General features: G+C 34.4%; 1 protein-coding gene across 7 annotated transcripts in view; it reads left to right on the top strand.

Moving 5' to 3' along the window:
* The window catches only part of MICU3 (mitochondrial calcium uptake family member 3), a 78,052-nt gene that overhangs the window by 36,417 nt on the left and 21,186 nt on the right, over positions 1–20,449 (top strand). For 6 of the 7 annotated variants that reach the window (XM_059882252.1, XM_005225989.5, XM_005225990.5 and 3 more), the window contains exons 4-8: positions 2,171–2,249; positions 5,703–5,750; positions 9,023–9,105; positions 12,541–12,612; positions 15,763–15,801. In XM_059882252.1, the coding sequence (XP_059738235.1) occupies positions 2,171–2,249; positions 5,703–5,750; positions 9,023–9,105; positions 12,541–12,612; positions 15,763–15,801 (321 nt within the window). The remainder of the gene's footprint in view (positions 1–2,170; positions 2,250–5,702; positions 5,751–9,022; positions 9,106–12,540; positions 12,613–15,762; positions 15,802–20,449) is intronic. The other variant, XM_005225991.5, reaches the window with a different exon arrangement.

Raw genomic sequence — 20,449 nt, 5'->3', positions numbered from 1 at the left:
AAAAGTCATTCATAGATCTTGTTAAAAGTAGATTCTGGTTCGGTAGGTCTGGGATGGGATCTGAGATTGTGCATTTCTAACAAGCTGTCTGGCAAGGTAATGATGCCAGGGCCTTTTAGGGAACCACACTTTTTAAGTAGCAAAAATCAGATCTGGAAAAGAAGCACTTGCTAGAGTTTCGTTTGTTTTTCATTGTGTTACTTAGCAGACTAATTTTTTTTTTAATTTCAAATTATTTCAAGTTATCTTACCAAATCCTTAATAATTTTTCACAATTAACCTATTTATAATTTTCACTTAGTTGCTCTTAACACAAGTATGCACAATAAATACAAAATTGTTTTAGTATCTGAGCCATGAGTCAAATGTTTAAATTTTGCAAAATAGTCCCGCTTCTGCTTGATTAAAAAAAAAAAAAAGCTGACTAATCAGCAATTGGAGTGTGTATTCTTTACTGAATATTTAGGTTAAAATTAGGAAAAAATTTCAACAGTGACCGTAATAACTCAATAGCCTGTTTTCCCACTTCATCTGATGTCATCATTCTTTAAGTCACTATAAAATACTCTTCATTCTTTCCCAGTATAATCTGTCGCCCAGTTGCTTCATCTACCCCAGAATTGCCTAAATCCAAATGGGCTACAGAAAACAGACAGTATGTGAAACCTGCTGATCATATCTGACCTGCATTAGGTGGGCACCATTTCTAGGGCTTCCATGGAACCATCCTTTTCTAACTGGCCCCAGAACTTAAATTCAGTGTTTTATCTTAATTAGATTTCATATATACACATTTATAATATATATATATATATATATATATATATATATATATATATATATATGTGGTGGTGCTGGTGCCCAGTCATGTCCAACTCTTTGCAACCACATGGACTGTAGCCAGCCAGGCTCCTCTGTCCATGGGATTTTCCAGGCAAGAAAACTGGAATGTGTTGCCATTCCCTACTCCAGGGCAACTTCCCTACCCAGCAATCAAACCTGCGTCTTTTACATCTCCTGCATTGGCAGGTAGATTCATTACCACAGGCGCTACCTAGGAAGCCCTGCAGTCCCCCACAAAAGAAAAGTGGGAAAAGAGAAATAAGTGAAACAAAATTGGTAAAGTGTTAATAGCTGCTAAAGGTAGGAAGTAATTATATTATTCTCTCATAATGTCCACAACACAAAGTTAAAAAAAAAATGGTTTTGGTGTAAATTCAGTCTGTGCCTTATCTTACCAGTGATTTTTTAGGAGGTAGTTAAGGTTCTCCCCTAAAGAAAAATCTAGTCATTCCACTTAGCCTAAAGAGGTGCTGCTGCTGCTGCTAAGTCACTTCAGTCGTGTCCGACTCTGTGCGACCCCATAGACGGCAGCCCACTAGGCTCCCCCGTCCCTGGGATTCTCCAGGAAAGAACACTGTAGTGGGTTGCCATTTCCTTCTCCAATGCATGAAAGTGAAAAGTGAAAGTGAAGTCGCTCAGTTCTGTCTTAGTGACCCCATGGACTGCAGCCTACCAGGCTCCTCTGTCCATGGGATTTTCCAGGCAAGAGTACAAGAGTGGGTCACCATTGCCTTCTCTAAGGAAGCCCTGCTGCAGCTGCTGCTGCTAAGTCACTTCAGTCGTGTCCGACTCTGTGTGACCACATAGACGGCCTCCTACCAGGCTCCTCTGTCCCTGGGATTCTCCAGGCAAGAACACTGGAGTGGGTTGCCATTTCCTTCTCCAATGCATGAAAGTGAAAAGTGAAAGTGAAGTCGCTCAGTTGTTAGCAAACTCTTAGCAAACCTCATGGACTGCAGCCTACCAGGCTCCTCTGTCCATGGGATTTTCCAGGCAAGAGTACTATATATCCCCAATTAATACATTTATCTGAAATTTTTTGTAGCTCTAATTGAATTTAATGTAGCATCTTTATCACTCATTTTTACTTTTACACTTTTGGTCATTGGGTTTTACTGTTGAATGGACCACAGAGATAGTAGTATAAATACAGCCATTATCTGAGGTCTTCTAAGCAGAGAATTTTTTTTGCATTGGCATTTAAATATTTTTGGTCTATTTTATAAATAGTGGCTTACCTGTTTATCAGTATAATGATATATACTATGTTATATATTATGTTATATATGTGTTATGTTAATCAGTATAATGATACTTTATGTAACAGGAATTAAATCAAATGCTATCAGAAACACCACCAGTTTGGAAAGGATCATCAAAGCTATTTCGAAATCTTAAAGAAAAAGGTAAGTTAACTTTAGTATTTATGTATTTTAGTACTGACACTGTATTGCTTATACTATTTATACATGTATATTTTCCTCATGCTTAAATAATTTTACAGTTATATATGTGTCTGTGTACAGAGAGAAAAAAACTAAAAAGAAAAATACCAAAATATTAATAATGAATGTTTCTTGATAGTGAGGTTAAGGTTACTTTATTTATGATACATTATTCATATCTTCCAACAAAGTGAACTTTAACAGTTTAAAAAAACCCTTTTTTAACCATATTGAGAAGTATTATATCTACCTACAGAAAGCATTGTTCAGAAATACTGATTTCCAAATCTATTTTTTCTTCTTTCCGTTTACTTCCAGGGGATTACATATTTTCTTAAATTTAATCAGTATGAAAAGCTTATTGGATATATCTTTTGGCTGTACAATTTGAGCATTTTTTAAAGACAAAACTCACTGCAAAATCCAATTGTTTCAACTTACTGTATTACCCACATCTATATAACTCATTAATTCATGTATGTCCTTGCAATCAAATTATATAGCTGTTATTGCAATTTTCTTTTACAGTGTACTTTTTATAAATATTTATAGTAGAAACTAATCAATATAATTTCTTTTAATCTTAGCAAGGAATGTTTCTTAGAAATATATATTTTTATATTCAAATACAAGAATATACAAAATAAAAATATAAAGCAATTATATAAACTTACCTTTTTCTTTTCTATCACTTTTAACCAATACTGGTTTGAAAATAATATATTTAACATGAAGATAAATACTTTAAAAGAGTAATTATAAATCATATATGTTTATCTAAGTAGAATTAGAAATTCAAATTGCTTGTACCTAGATCTCATGGACTCTGGATGGAGGAGATACCTTATCTTTAATTGTAGGCTTTTCATAACTAGGGTTTATACATCTTTGTGAAGTCTGGGCTACAATATCTTTAAAGTTCTTAGAAATTTTTTTCTGGAAGTTGTGTTAAAGATTGCCATTCAAATCTTAGAGTGGAATGATAGGATCAAGAAAGTTCAAAGCTCAGAAGAATGGGGTAAATTGGTGAATGTAAAAAGTATTTCCTTGATACCTCTCATGGGAAAATAAAATTGGATCAAATACAATCTAAGAAAGATAAATGGATGGAAGAAGGAAATTCTTTTTAGTTAAAGGGAGGCTTAAATCTGGAAGCTATAGGTTTAGGCAAGTCCTAATCCTACTTAAGTTGTGTGCAGATTTGTATATTTTTTTCAGGGAAGGTAATGTATTCAATGCTATCCAATAGAACTGTCTACAGTGGCTGGAATGTCCATATCCCTAGAGTCCATAGCCTTGAGTCAGTTGTGGCTATGAAGAACCTGAAATGGGGCTACTGTATCTGAGGAATTGAATTTTAAATTTTATTTACTTTTAATTATTTCTAAATTTAAGTAGCCCTGTGTGGTCAGTGGCTACCCTGTAGAACAGTGCAGATCTATGTCATAGTGATGGGATTATCAAGGTAATCCATGTACCCAAGTTTTAGAACCATTGGGTTAGGTAAAGTAAAGAGTTATAGTCTTGTTTTTTAATAAAGAGATTAGGTGGAAGAGGAATCTTTAAGTTTTTAGAGCTGTTGAAGACTAACTTACAAAGAATTCTATCAGCTTAAAATACAACCCAGCAAGAAAATGTTAGTTTTACAAAAATTTAATTGGTATGCAACATTTATGGAAACATGAATTACACAGACTTAGTTATAATAGCCAGCTGTAATGTATCAGGATATAGGAACTAAACACTGTGGTGCTTTTAAAGGAACTTCCCTTAGAATTTTTTAAATTGAACTTTTAAAGGAAACCTAGTTGGCATCTTTCTTATCCTCTTTTTCTAAAGATCACAAGTTTACTATATGCTTAGCATTTACTGTTATTTTATTTTTGACTCTGGGTGACCTTAAAACAAATTGAAAGATTAGTCTATGATTCTCCATTTTTGTAATTAAAAGCATGAATCTACAGTTCATGTTTAGTAGTATTTTCTCTTCTCCTTGACCATTTTTATTAAATTTTATCATGAGCTTCTCACTTTGTTTTTCTCTGCTGTGGATGACACCACCTCAAAAACTCCTTACTTCCAACAAGTGTCTACTGTAGTACTCATGATCAAGATACCTACTGTTAAGTAATCCTTCACTGAGGGGACTCTTGTGTTGATTATCAATTGAAAGATGTACAGCAGGCATTGAACTTCTTTTCACTAACCGGCATCTCTTGTGTATTCCCCCACATCAGTTAGAACAACAGTCAATGAGACTGGATTGTGGAGCTACAGAGCCCATTTCCAATTCTTTTTTTTTTTTTTTTTGAGGGATCCCTATGGAATCTAGGTATTGTATCTTTATACACATTGACCATTCCAGAATCTTTCTCCCATAACATTCATGGCAATCAACCAGAACTATGTCTATAGGTCACAATATTCTAGTATAAACAAAAGACGGGAATGCTTTCAGGCCTCCTAGCTCAGTGCCTTCACCTCTCCTGACAGACCGCCTGACAGTGCCTCCTCTTCTCTTTGTTCTGTAACAAAGAGGATAGCCTCAAAGAGCATCAGGTAAAGTGGAGTTTTAAGGTTCACGATCTGATCATTTTTATACTGTTTTACCAAACATAAGAACTGTCTCATATCTGGATAAGTATTATTGCCTTATTCCTGATTTTAATTTTCTCAGGATCTGCTTGGAAAAATCAATTAAGCCATTAATTCTAGTTTTGGGTGTTATCATTCAAAAGCAAGAATTTGAGTAACAGAATGTATATTTTTATTTACTTAACAAACTCCTTTTAAAGTTTATAATTATGAGATTACAGAGAACTCAGGATGCAATATGCAGAAAGTGTAAGCCATTTAATTAAAATTAAAATTTCTTAGACTTAATAGAAGCATGAAATGTGTCAAGAATAATGAATGATAACTTAAAGGCAGAAAAGTAATAGCTATAGAGTTGTGTTTTTTGAATGCAATACAGCAGTCAAATCTCTAAGCAAGAATATCTAAATGTTTTATTCAAGGAGGTCTAAGATGTCATTAAGCACTTCACAGAGTTAACCATTTTCAACCTTCTAATCTTTAATTAGATTCATATATTGAAAGCTCTAGCAACACGTTTAAAATTTACAGCTATATGTAAATATTATTAATAATTTTGCTTTTGTGTCAATATATCTGGAAGCATTAATGTGAATTTTGTTTCTAAGAGGGCATATGAAACAAAGTAAAATTTATTTCTTCTTTTGCTCTGATCTTATGGTAATAGTTTGGTCTCATTTAAAACAATATTTAGCATCTTCTTTAAAGTCTGAATTTTTTGTAACTATTACTTACAGCTATTATAAGAATAATATTTTACTTGATAAATATGAAAGAAATATTTTATATACAGCATAACTAATACTATTTTTCTTCTAGGTGTGATTTCTTACACAGAGTATCTTTTTCTTTTATGTATTTTAACAAGTAAGTGTACTCCTTAAATCTATTTCTGATGCAGTTTTCTTTCTCAAGCATAACCTTGGGAAATAAATCTTTTTTTAGATTCTCATACTTTGAAAATCAGTTTAGTTCTATCCACGCTGTCTTGCAAAATTCATGTCTAAATGCCAGTGGAAAATGCTAAGAATAGTATTGTCAAGTGTCAAAACCATAAATATGATTACGGCCTATGGTATAGTAATAAAATGCTCATAAATTAAGAATTTAATATCCTATGTCAATCCTTGTGGTTTAATCTATGTGGGAGCCTAAAGGTAAGGACGGGTAATAATTTGTAAATTTTCTGCTACATTCATTCAAATCACATTTTCTGCAAGATTAGTGTGAAAGAATGAGTCTTTTAACTACTGAGTCTATCAGGAGACCCATCATACATCCTCCACCAGCTTCATTGTTCTGTTCTTTTCATATGCAGCAATTCTTTTGAAATATATGAAGAGTTTACTAAAGTGTTCAGTTAAGTTTCATTGCATTTAATGGGGGAACTTACACCCTGTAGTTCACTGTGCTCCAACCATCTATCTGACATTTTAAATCCCTGAAGTCTCATTTGTACTTTCTGTTCCTGCTACCATCAATGCTTTTCCTCAAGATCCTCCGAATAATAAAAATAATTCAGGTTTTCTTTGAAACATGAAAGCTTAGGGAAGCCCTACTTAACCACTCTCCTTAATATAGCTCCCTCTTCTACCTCTCCCTTTTTCTCCCTGTCCAGTGTTGTATTTTCTTCATAGCATGGAAACTACTTGAAAGTATTTGTTTATTGGTTTACATGTTTTTGTCTGTGTGGGTCCACAATAGCAAAGATTTTATCTTTTTTGTTCATTTCTGTATTAAGAACAGTGTCAGGTGCATGGTAGCCTCTCAGAAACTAACTGGCAAATGAACACAAGAAAGTGACTATTGGAATTTCCAATTGTGGATATTTATGGAGATGTGTTGGAAAAAAGAACATCAATAAAACTGCATCATTAGAAACCAGTCTTAAAATTCCTGTACTTCTATGATTGGAAGATAACACAGCCACTGTTTTATTCTGAATTTAGTGATGGATAATGTTATGTTGGAGTTCTGTCACCGGAAGTTTGGGAAATGTGTTGTGTATGTGTGCACACATGTGTGTTTCAAAAATTACTGCCTTTTTTTTTTTTTTCTTGCTTTTTTTCTCCTGGCTCAAAATCATTTAAAATGACTGAAGAAAAGTAAGTATTGTGCAGTTAATTATAATACTGCCTGAGGACGTTCCAGACTGGAAAGCCATGGATTTTGAGTCCAGTCAAGGATGAATGCCACCATGGAAATTAGAGGAGTGGGTGCCAAGGAGTATCTCAGAGACTTGTTCCAAAGTTATCTTGTTAGCTAGAACAACTTTGGATGCAAAATTAGAAGTTATAAGTCTCTGAACCAGCATAGTGGTAGGTACAAGTAAAACAAACTGGTGAGGAAAACCACATGTTGAGTTTGGACAGGATTGGTTTTAGCATGTTAGAAAAAATCCCATATAGTGGTTTTTGCTTGCTACAGAAAAGTTAGGATATTTGAGTGCTGTGACTCTTAACACACACACACACAAAAAACAAAAAACATTATGGGTGTTATTTAATTATAATTTTTCAATTTAAACTCTTTTTCTAAGATGAGTTCTGAATTCCAAATGAAGTCACAGCACTCAAAGACCCTAACTTTTCTGTAATTATGGGTGTTGGTTGGGTCTTCCCTGGTAGCTCAGTGGGTAAAGAATCGGCTTGCAATGCAGGAGACCCCCGTTCAATTCCTGGGTCGGGAAGATCCTTTGGAAAAGGGATAGGCTACCCAATCCAGTATTCTTGGGCTTTCCTGGTGGGTCAGATGGTAAAGAATCTGCCTGCAATGTGAGAGATCTGGGTTTGATGCCTGGGTTGGGAAGATCCCTGCTGTGGGAGGGCATGGCAACCCACTCCCGTATTCTTGCCTGGAGAATCTCTATGGGCAGAGGAGCCTGGCGGGTTATAGTCCATGGGGTCGAAAAGAGTCGGACACAACTGAATGACTAAGCACACAGGAAGTGAGCTAGATAATCCATGTTAGCTGTCTATAGTTTCCAACCTCCCCCCCCCCCCCGACCTTTACTTTTTATTACTTTGACTTTATTTTCCCTTCCAAACAATGCTTGTGAGGACTTCTTTCTGTGTGTATCTTCAAGATCTTTTTAAAGCTTAAACCTTGGTCATTGGAGATGGTGTAACTTTTTATTTCTTCCTCAAGTGAGTGAGAATGAAAGTAAGTTTAGATTCCTAAAATACATGCAAAAAATGAACTTGCATAAAAGGCTTTCATTTCCATTATTTTCAGAGATAGCTATTACTGGTTAAGAAAGCAAGTCTATGTGCTTCGCTTTGCTGGGTTCACAATTTCAAAACACGTAGTGGCAAATGTACCTGTGGGAGGTCCCTTTTTAAACTTTTTGCCAGTCATCTCAAAACAGGTCAAATGTTTTGAAAAAGGCATGTACACTGACATCTGCTTTGAAGGATGCGTTCAAGTTTTCTTCTGTCCAAGCATTCTTCTTTTTGCTTTAGAAGTGGAAGGAGAAGAGGTATTGAATCTTATTATAATTTTCATACAATTACAGCAGTTCATAGTGTATGAAAGTCTTTCTCAGAAAAGCAGTTTTTCCTTGTATTTGGGGGAAATAAGGAATTAATTATTCAAGTCCTTTTTCTTTTATATTTCTGTATTTGAAGCCTCTGGAAGTTCAACCCCAAGTATGTAATCTCTCATGCCTGACTTTTTTGTGTGTGGGTCATTCTGTTATAATTTCCCCAGGATTTTAGGCTGGTCCATTGTGTTGTATTTTTTTTTTCTTCTGCTCTAACTAGCTGACATATTAAAAATATTTCAAATGTACTGAGATGATATTTTCTTTTCAAACAAACTGACAGACTTTGGAAAAGAAAGAATATTTATTTTTGGAAGGAAGGTAATCAGATTTTACTGTTAATGATATGCAGCAAGTATCACACAAGTAGATTTCAAGTGTATTATCAACTGTGTTACTAAGTGTGCTAATATATGAAGCAGAAGTATATATACTTACCTATAGCTTTTATTATAGTTAACTAATAGTAACATGTTGCTTTTAATTTCTTGGTTAAAGCATTTCTGCACAGAATATGAGTTGTTTACAACTAATGTGGATTTTGAACTTTGAAAACATTTTTCCATTTCACAAATACTTTCCTGTTTTTGTCTGGCAGAGCCACATGCAGGTTTTAGAATAGCTTTCAACATGTTTGACACAGATGGCAATGAGATGGTGGATAAAAAGGAGTTTTTGGTGGTATGTATATTATTGGTTACATTTTATCAATACATATATTGCTTACTTATATTTTTTATGTTTTTGCATTATTTAGAATACCGCTGTAGAAAAAGGGCTCCGCTGGTGGCTCAAACAGTAAAGAATCCACCTGCAATGCCAGAGACTTGGGTCTGATCCCTAGGTTGGGAAGATCCTCTGGAGGAGGGCAACCCACTCCAGTATTCTTGCCTAGAGAATCCCCATGGACAGAGGAGCCTGGCAGGCTACAGTTCATGGGGTCGCAAAGAGTCAGACACGACTGAGTGACTAAGCACAGCACATTGTTGAAAAAAGAGTAAAAGTATTATGCTTTTACCTTAATACAGTATATTATACTCATGTACTTTATTTTGAATTATTTTTACACTATATAAATCTATTCAGTGTATAAAGATGATTATAGGGCTTCTGAGGTGGCTCAGTGATAAAGAATCCACCTGTCATTGCAGGAGACACAGGTTTGATCCCTGGGTGGGAAGATCCCCTGGAGAAGAAAATGGCAACTCACTGTGGTATTCTTGCCTGAAAAATCCCATGGACAGAGGAACCTAGTGGTTACAGTCCATAGGATCTCAAGAGAGTCATCCATGATTTAGTGACTGAGCACACACACACATGAAGATGATTATAATTGTTTACACACATTCTGGAGGTTTGAAATGTATATTTTCCACGGAGTGAGAGACAGGCAATCCTGGGCTGTTACACACGCCCAGACCCTGTCATATCAGCCACCCAGCCATAGGCAGCTCGTTGCCTGCCTGTGGAAACTTCCCTTCCTTTTCTTTAAAGGATTTACAATATTTTTTTTCTCTTCCACTCGTTCCTGCCTTGTATTCCAGTCTTAGCCCATTCTCCCATTGCCTTCCCTTGTCTTTGACCAAGGGCTGATAAGCGTGTTCTTGGTATTTGTCTTTCAGGCTTTCTTACCTGACTGGTCCCATGTTGGTGCTGGTCTGGCAGCATCATCAGCTACTCACTCATCTTAACCACCCTCTCCTTCTGTAATTTCTCTCTTTGTACCCATGTATCCTATATCTATGTCTGTGGCAAAATGCCTTTTCTGATTTTCTCCAAAACAGAGATTAACATTGGTTTACTCCTCCCAGTAACAAGGTCTAGCTTTAGCCTTTTTGTGCAACTCAATATTTACCTCTACTCTCTTAGCAAAAAGAGAAGCAGAAAATAACATAAATAGCCATTTCATTTTCTGTTTTTCCTTTGTAACAAGCCAATAAAAATCCCTTGGAAAACCTCTTAGATAGCTTAGTATTTTCTTCAGAGGCTGGAGCACAGAAGAGAAATTATGAAATCATTCTTTCCCATGGTAGGAAAGAGGCGAGAGGGAAATCCTCACCAGAACAAATTAGCAGCTGCTCAAAAGGAAGCAGGGAACTAATTACTGGGATCTGTCAAAAGGCTTCTGTGTAGCCCTTGGCCAAGTACAGCCCCTGAGCAAGTCTGGGGAGCTGGGCCCACAAAGGATCCCTTACTGTAGTGCTGCTCACGATGGTGCGGAGGTGGGGAGTTTCGTTGCAGTAGAGAGATGTTGCTAACATCCTCAGATGGGCAGACTTAGTTCACTAGAGCTCTGTCATGATAGTGTTCAGCTGTACTTTAGGACTTTAAGAATGGGCCTTGTAATTGAAACAGCCTTCAACAGACTTTCTATGGAAACACGGCCAAGTTCCACCCCACTGTCTTAAAGGTTCCCTTTTGGAACTCAGTGCATTGGAAGCTGCCTATGTAGATGTGTGTGTGGGATTCCTGTCTGTCTGTGGAGGTGGGAGGTAAAACATTCTTGTAGAATTTCAGTTTGTTTCTACTCTACACTCTTAAAAAAGTTGCTCTTCCTTTAAAGCAATGGTCTACTCTGCAGTGGCCATACTGTTTTATTGTTTGTTGTTGTTTGTAAATGGCTAAGGGCTTCCAAGGTGGTGCTAGTGGTAAAGAACCCACCTGCCAATGCAGGAGATGTAAGATACTAGGGTTCAATCCTGGGTTGGTGAGATCCCCTGCAGGAGGAAATGGCAACCCACTCCAGTATTCTTGCCTGGAGAATCCCATGGATAGAGGAGTCTGGCAGGTTGCAGTCCATAGCATCGCACAGAGTTGCACATGACTGAAGTGACTTAGCACGCACGCACATCAACAGCTAGGAGTTCCTAAAAGCAGAGGTGGAGTTGGGCAGAGTTACTTGTAGACTTGTAAAATAGATTTGTAAAATCTATGATCCTCCTGCCTGTTTATAAAGCGAATATTAATAATGCTTGCTAAAAAGAAAAACTTTTCATTAAGATAAAGTATGGAATATATGTGTTAATAAAATAATTTACTGTTTGTACTGTAGTTTTAAATTGTTATTATATATCTTGGGAGAGAATACATTTTGAATTTCAGCTCTAGCCATACTAAGTGAAGTAAAAGAATTGAGATAGCGGTTCAAATTACACAGACAAGAACAGGGACCTCACCAGAAAACTGAGATAAAGATAAAATTAAGCTTCCATGTGTAAAAGAAGATTTTAAACAGGAAATAATGCCATGTATAACAGAGTATGTGTGCTCAGTTGCTGTGTCTGACTCTTTTCTGACCCCATGGACTGTAGCCCACCAGGCTCCTCTGTTCATGAAATTTCCCAGGCAGGAATACTGGAACAGGCAATGTGCTTATGCTAAGTAATTACTTGTAATGTCTACTCTGCACAACATTATTTGTATAAGACCTATCAATTATATCTCAGTAAAGCTAGAGGAAAAAAATATCTCAGTAAAGCTAGAGGAAAAAAATATATCTCAGTAAAGCTAGAGGAAAAAATATATCTCAGTAAAGCTAGAGGAAAAAAAATATTGCTTTAAGGTAAGAAATTATTCATATTCCCCATATAGAAAACAAGCCTTAAATGATTAGAGTAACTTGCTCAAAAGGTTAGACATGCAGAGCCCATGTTCCTACCATTACCTGAAAGAGACCTTAGAGGTCATTCAGTCCATCTTCAGTTCATGTATGAGCAAATTGGAGCCCAGTGAGGACCTGTCCCCCATCCATGAAACTGGTTTATGACAGAAGATGGGCTCAAGCCTAGACCCCTGACTTCTGGTCCAGTGTCCTTTATTCCTCAGTAGGCTTCATCTTTTTTTATGTATATGCCACAGGCTCCATGTCTTTGTGTATTAGCAATAAAGTTAAACTGTAGGAGATACTATCATAAAGTAAAACTATACGCTGGACCTAAAACTTTTTCTTAGGAAAAAAACTGGTATCAGAAAATGTATTCATACTAGTTTTAATGTTCTTGGTGTATATGAAGCTAATTATTTTCTTTGTTCTTAGAATATATCTTGCATGGGGTATTAGATAGGTTCCCAGAAACTCTTATCAGGTGTTTGATTTTTGATTGGTTTTCTTTTCAGCTTCAAGAAATATTCAGGAAAAAAAATGAAAAGAGAGAAACTAAAGGAGATGAAGAAAAGCGTGCAATGCTGGTAAGAATAATTTATAATGGTTTCAGGTGGGTTTTCTAGGTAAGAATTATTTTATTCATGTTGAGAAATAGTAATTAAAGCCTGTAACTTTGGATCTGTCTGTTTCTTGAAAACTTTCTAAAGTTCTTATGTAGAAAAACTTCAGTATTTATATGCTTTGATATCAATATTTATATCAAGTATTGATATTAAACATGTGTATCCATAACCATGTTCATTAAATCATTTTCATCCATATTGTTGTTATCCATGAGATTTGAAGGGTATATCATATAATAGGTTAATACAGATCATTATGCATATAAAAATTTAAAGGTGAATTGCAAAGATTTAATTATACATGTGAGTAAATTTAGTGGTACTATAATAATATGAACGTTGAAGCAAAAACAAGGAAATAATATGTTTCTTTGCATTCATAGAAAGATGTATTATAGATTCTTCTTCTGGGAAGAGTAATGTTTCATTTCACTTTGAAGGTAGAGTTAAGCAACATTTCCCTCCATTTTCCTTCTAGTTTTCTTTTTGCTTGTCCCAAGTAAATATTTCAGCCTGACAACATCCTAGGTTCACTTAATAAAAATAACAGACAGGTACTAAGACTTTAGTATGAGGCATTATATTAGACGCTTTGCATGCATTTTCTCTTTTAATCTACCAAACAGTTCTGTTATTATCGATAGTTATAGATGAGAAAACTGACACTTGGAAAGGTTAGTATCTTGTCCAAAATTCCCTATTAAATGCCAAGCCAAGATTTGAACCCATGGCTGGCCAACTCCAAACCTATACTTTTACCCACTGTATCATATTTCTTCCTCTGGTACTTAGAGAGTAGAAACACGGTGAATTTTGTTAGTATGTAATTGATAATTGTTCCATTTGCAAATTAGTGGCCCTGTGAAATAGTTTAATTGGTTTATCTGGAAATCAAATAATTAACTTCAAAGAGTTGCAACACTTTTTATTTTTTTCACTATTACAACCATATATATTAGGTTTTTTAAAACATGGGTTATCTGTAGCAGATGGGTGTCATTTTCATCCCAGTAGATTTACAAAGTGTGTATTTATATTAATAAAAGCAGATTATCAGGATTATGAATGTGTATTATTTCTCAGAATATTTGACTATGGTATATTTATCAGTATTTTTTTAACCTCCCCAATAGATTAAATTATGGAAGACACTTGTAGAAGACACTCTCTACTGATAATATACTAAAAGAGTAAACAATTATTTTAACTTTCATGGATTGCCAATGATTGACTGGATAGGCAAGTTGTTGATAAAATATCATTTAGGAGGTTGAATTATGTTAATAAATCTTTTGGTATACCTCAATGATAAAGTAGATAGTGTTTCAATGAATACACACTTAATTGTTTGTTTATTTATACTAATTCCAGAAAGACTTATGGATCTTCCAGTAAAGTAACAATCCTATTCTAATCAGTAACCTTTACTAAAATACCTAAGTGAGTAACAAAGGGAGAGAGGAAAGGGAATAATAATAGCAGTCAACCCACATTGGGAAAAGCTACCATGTCAGCACAAAAGCTTCATTGCATCCCAGGTGAAGTAAATTTAATACCGATGATATAATGCAAATAAGTTCATAACAGTAATACGGTAAAACTTTATTAACTTGGATTATTTAGGGAAAGTCTATCTGAATTATGAAATCTAAATTATATCAGTATACCCTAAATTGGGTTATTTTATATGAACGTACGTAGATCAGTGAAACATTATCTAGCAAATACATGGGGAAGGAGACTTAAAGAACAGATAAAAATAACTTTTAAGTATTCTATCACTTACTTATATGGAAATGAATGTTGCTAAAGACACTGATCTCCATAGGTATCCCAGAGGTGTTTATCTTACAGTTCAATTAATGCTCCTGGAATCTCACTTATAGAATTTAGCTATCCAAACTATTTCTTAAAACAATCCAGAAATAATCTTTAGTGCAGCTTCTGAACTAAGCAACACTCTAGGACAATACAGTGCTCTTCAAATATTTTATTGTGTTTTACAATAATAGTAATAATTAGTGGTAACATTGTTAATAGCTGTCACATTTTAACAATGTGAACTGTCACATTTTAAACAATGCATATCTGAACTGATGAGATTTTTGAGTTTTGAAACAACTGAAATTTAGCTTATGGTGAAAATATATAGATTATATTAGACATTGTAGGAGTCAGATTTTTCAAGTTTTGACTTTTAGCTCTGCCATTCATTACCTCTGTGACCTTGAACTAGGTCCTTAAATTTTTCTGTGCCTCAGTTTCTTCATTTGTACAAGAATAGGAGTAATGAGCACATATGATGATTATGGGGGTTAAATGAGTTAAACTGTGTATCCACTTAACAGGGTTTGAAATATAATAAATACTCAAAAAGATTAGCTAATTGTGAAACATGAAATTCTCTTTTAATTAGTAGAATATTTTAAACTGAATAGTACATCCCCAAATCAAAAATTAGGCAAGACTAAATTTTAAAATATTTACATATCAAAATGAACTCCTTCAGAAGAGAGAAATGAGCATAATATTTCTTGGGACACTTACTATGTGCTAAGGTCTGTACTATCTCCATTATACATGTTACTCTCATTTAGTCCTCATTACATTTCTCTCAGGTAAGTCTTCACACCTTTGCACAGAAGAGAAAACCATCTCAGAGAGGTTCATTAAGTTGCCTGGGTCCATGGCACTAATAGGCGCTGAACTGTATTCCAGCATAGGTCTCATGCCATCCCCACCGCCATGCTGCTGCATCCAGGTCTGCCCCTCATCGCACATGGAATTGCTGAAGCATGTCTCAGGAAAACTGCGTACTTCGGAGTACCATGTTTAATTCAAACCAATAGTTCCATCAAAAAGTTATAATGAAAGTGGTTGAAATGAGCACACGTTCACTTAATGTTTAATTATACGAGATTTAAAAAACTTTGCTACTCATCTTTAACATTTATCCCACTTGTACTGTGTGCGTGCTCTATAGAGAATGTAGCATAATGATTTGCCCTTCCTAATTGATTATTTTGTCGTCTTTTTCTTTTTTTTCTTTTGCTATACTTGGGTTCATTCTGAAATGTGACACTTCATTTGGCCCTTTGTGCTCTATGTCAGCGTCTTCAACTTTATGGATACCATTCTCCTACTAATAGTGTATGTACAACCCTTTAAATGTTCTTTATGTAAATAGCCCTCACCTGTTATACTTGACAATGCTATTTCTTTTATAAAGCCAGATCTACTATCGAGACTGTTTAGGAATTTATTGAATATAATAATGTGAAACCAAGCCCCCAGTTTTTATTTCCTTCCTGGATTTTTAAGAAAATTATAAATTTACAGAGCAATTCTTTCTCTTTAGCTTTAGATTAAAATAAGGTGAAGGTGAGTGAACAAGAACCCAAAACTCTGGTAGAGTAATTGACCTTTTATATTTTTCAGTGGTATTTGAAGAGTTAAGTACAATTTATGGAGCAGATTCTCAGGCTATGCTCCTGCAGGACACAGGTATTTTAAGAGCTAGATCTCTCCATCTGATGTACAGTCTTGTCTTAATTCTAATACCAAAGATATTAATGGATAAACTTGTGCTAGTTCTCAGTATTTCTCCCCATTTTTCTTCCTAAAACTTTTGATGCCTGCCTACTGCCTTTGGTCTCTACAAAAGTCTTGTACAAGATGGCACTTGATATGTTCAATATATCACTGTATCATGTTGTTTCTCAAAGAGGATTATGATCTTCAAACTCGTCTTTTCCTGAAAAAGTTGGGAGTTCTTGCAAATGATCTTCCAGATGTATTCTCATGCTACGCTTTCGTTCTTTTCTTTCTCCCAGAAAGTCATAGCTTATGGATTAGCCCAGTTGCTACACAACTGAGAATAGGCCATGGTCTCTTCTAAATGTAAAAGGCACAGTCCGTTTGATTTTCCCTGGCATCCTTAAGTCACTTAGACAGAGCCCTCAAATTATACAAATCCACCTGAGAGAAACTCTCGAATTTACAGTGAGCTACTCAGTATTGTCCTACTGAAAGGTTCCATTATAGTGTAGACTCTAGCTGTGTGCCTCCTGAAATTGGTATTTAATAAAAATTCCAAACTATAAAAACTAATTCTCTTTGAGACTCAAGTATACACTAAAGGCTGATGCAGCATAAAATAAATGTAAAATATCTAAGTCATAAGGAATGGACCTAGAATGGGTTGGAAAACAAGCCAAGTTATGACTGACTGGTTGTTTTGATTCCTTACAAGATACTTTAAAATTTTTCTGCAAAATTCACTGTTTTCCGTGGAATAAAGCCTACTGTTCTCTTAAAAATTTTTAAAGATTCCTGTTAATTATTTCAAAAATAGAATGTGAAAGATGGAAATCTCAGAGATTCTAATGCCACATGCCCTATGAAGCTTAAAATTTGTTAATAATAATTATGACTTTGTTATTTATTTTTCTAATCTGTCATTGCATGGGCCATTTTTCCAACTGTGGCAATTTATATACTTCCTTTAAACTCATAAATAATTTTCGTATAAGAGACAAGCATTTTTTTTAAATAATACATTTCAGAGTAGTATTGTTAAAAGGAAACAGGTACTAATATGGTTCTAGTTTAAGCCACATAAACAAATTGTAGTTACTTAGACATTAAGAGAAAAATAGTATAATGTTATGAATTAGCTGGCAATTATTTGCTAGTTTCCAGAACTGTAGATCAACTGGAGTGATAAAGTATCTAATTTGAGTATAGTTCATGGAACTAATTATAACCTCAGATTCTACCTTTAGGAATAGGTTCTTTCAGGAAATGCAGTACCTCTGGATTTTACTATTACAGATTGAAGTTCTGTGGTGTCTGCAGTAGCCAGTTCCAAAATTCAATCATTCTTATGGTAGATTTTGCCTCTACTCTGTCAGATTATCCCTTCCTACAGTGTAAGATTGAACATGCTCCTTTATTTTCTAGAAGACAGTTACATTATAGCCTTCTTTTTCCTTTATTTTCTAGAAGACAGTTACATTATAGCCTTCTTTGTTCCAAACAACCCTACTTCTTTTCATATTTCTTATATAGTCAACTCTTGATTATCTTATTATGGTGAAAAGAAATGTAAAACATCCAGAAGAACAAGTAAGGCAAACATGAAGTCAATAATGCAAAGTCAAGGCATGACTTTGACATGCCTTATATTTGGCAAATTTTTAAAGATTATTATCCAGATTTCATTGGAGTCCAAAAATGTACCAGTTATAATTTTTTAACACGGATTGAACTTGTTTTATGAACTAAAACAGTGCCAATATTCATAAATGATCTTTGTTTGAAAATAATGTATATTCTCCAACTTGGGGTACAGGGTTGTAATATATGCATGATCAAACATATTAAGTATGTGTTTTAAATCTCTATCATTACTAATTTTTTGTCCACTTGTTTGGTCAAATAGTGTGTTAAATTACACATTCCTATGTTAGACTTAATAATTTCTACCTGTAATTCCAGTTTTATTTTATATATTTCTAAGCCTTGTTATTGCCTCTATAGGAATATATTTAGATCACTTAAATCATCTTAGCAAATTAAATCTTTAATTAAATACTATCCCTAGATCTCTAGAAATGTGTTTGTGTTAAAAATCTATTTTAGTTGTCAAATATACTACCTTTTATTTTTAACATATGACTTTTCCCTTTTTGTGTTTTTTACTATCTATTTTTGCCTCTAGTAATGATGAAGCTTTCCTTGATTTTTTTCTAAATATATATTTTAGTTTGGAAATTTACTGCTGATAGAATGTAAATATCAAATAAAAAATAATAGAAGTTTACTATATAATATAGATCAAGAAATTAAACATGCCCCAAGAAGCCCCTCCATATATCTCCAGTCATAATCCTTCTGGAAAAGATAATCACAATCATGACCTTTATGTCAGTCACTGCTTTGTCATTTTACAACCTTTTTATGTATCTTAAATGATACAGTTTGGTTTTGCCCACTTTTGATCTTCAATTAAATAAGATCATATTATATGAGTTTTTTTGTGTCTTGCTTCTTTGACTCATTATCATGATTGTCAGCTTCATCTATGTTATTGAATCTAATGAATGGTTCTAGTTCATTCATTTTTATTACTATAAGCTGCTAAGTCGCTTCAGTCGTGTCCGACTCTGTGCAACCCCATAGACGGCAGCCCACCAGGATCCCCCATCCCTGGGATTCTCTAGGCAAGAACACTGGAGTGGGTTGCCATTTCCTTTTCCAATGCATGAAAGTGAAGAGTGAAAGTGAAGTCACTCAGTCGTGTCCAACTCTTTGAGACCCCATGGACTGCAGCCTACCAGGTTCCTCCGTCCATGGGATTTTCCAGGCAAGAGTACTGGAGTGGGGTGTGCCATCACCTTCTCCAATTACTATAAGCAACAGTACTCAAATGTTTTGGTCTCAGGACCCCTCTACATTGTTGAAGATTATTGAGAATCCAAAGAAGTTTTGTTCATATTTTGGATATATTTATCTATATTTACCATATTAGAAATTAAAACTCAGAAATTTTAAGGTAGTTATTCATATATTTAAAAATAATAAAAACTCACATGTTATCCTAAACATTTTTTATGAAAAATAACTTCAAAAATGTAATGAGAAAAGTAGTATTTTTACATTTGTTTCAAATCTCTAACACTTGACTTAATAGAAGACAGCCAGTTTCTCTTAGATGCTTCTGTATTCAATCTGTTCAGTATATTGTTTGGGCAACAAATACTATCAGTTGTTTCCCTTGAAGCGACAGGCTCACTGGGTTCATTTTCCAAAAAGATGTCTTCCATATACCAAGGTCTAAATAACCATAGTTTGTTTTATCAGGTGTTCTTTCAAGTAAAAATGATGGTTCATGAAAAAAGTGGTTAATTTACCTTGCAACACAAATCACCACCTGGATGTTTTTTCTCAAGACAACCATAGTACTTCATTAGCAGAAGTGCTTTATGCTTGCTTCCCTTCACACTGAATGTTAAAAAAATGTGTGCTCAAAGATCAAATTAACAAAATTATGAGTTCTATTCTTCAGCAAGTATATTCTTAAGTGAATTTTATTTTAATGTGAGTATATGAAACTGAGAATGTGACAGTTTCTGAAAAATGTAATGACTTTGGCCTTTGGTCCCACTGCTGTCATTGTACTAAGGCTTCAGAAATTTTACCCACCATTGCTTTTGTACCTGAAAATATAGTACAAAAGGCAGATAGTGTCTTTAAGATGCTTTAAGATACATCTGTATTATATTTTGTCTAGTTTTTTCAATTGTTCTCAGTGAGAAGATTGGCATTGTTTTCTCGCTTTTCATTACTAGAAGCCTGGTTTATCATTTTCAACCTATTTTTTCCCTTATATTTTGGATATGTCTTTTTTTAAGTGTATCTTGTGTACTTTATTGGTTTCTTTTTTCTGGGTAGATAACATGGGCTTTTTAATTGGAAATTCAGTTTATATTACTGTGATGACTAACTTATTTGGATTTACTTTAGCCATTCTGTATACTGTTTTTTTCCTCCTTTCTTCATTTGTATTTATACAAACTGGATTTATTTTTAGTTTAGAAGACATTCATTGTATTTCTTTTCTTTATGTAGTTATTCTTGAAAATTTAGTAAATATACTTAAAATAATAAAGTCTTAGATTGGACTGTATCTTTATTCTCTTTCTCAAAAATAGAGTTTAAAATTTCTTTAGAACCATTCTTTCTGCTCCTGGCATGTGTACTTAAAACAATAATGTCTACCCTTGTATTTTATAAT

This window comes from Bos taurus, chromosome 27 (assembly GCF_002263795.3).
Source record: "Bos taurus isolate L1 Dominette 01449 registration number 42190680 breed Hereford chromosome 27, ARS-UCD2.0, whole genome shotgun sequence".
Taxonomy (NCBI): Eukaryota; Metazoa; Chordata; class Mammalia; order Artiodactyla; family Bovidae; genus Bos; species Bos taurus.
Note: the sequence above shows the minus strand (reverse complement) of the source record. Positions and strands in the feature narration are given on the sequence as shown.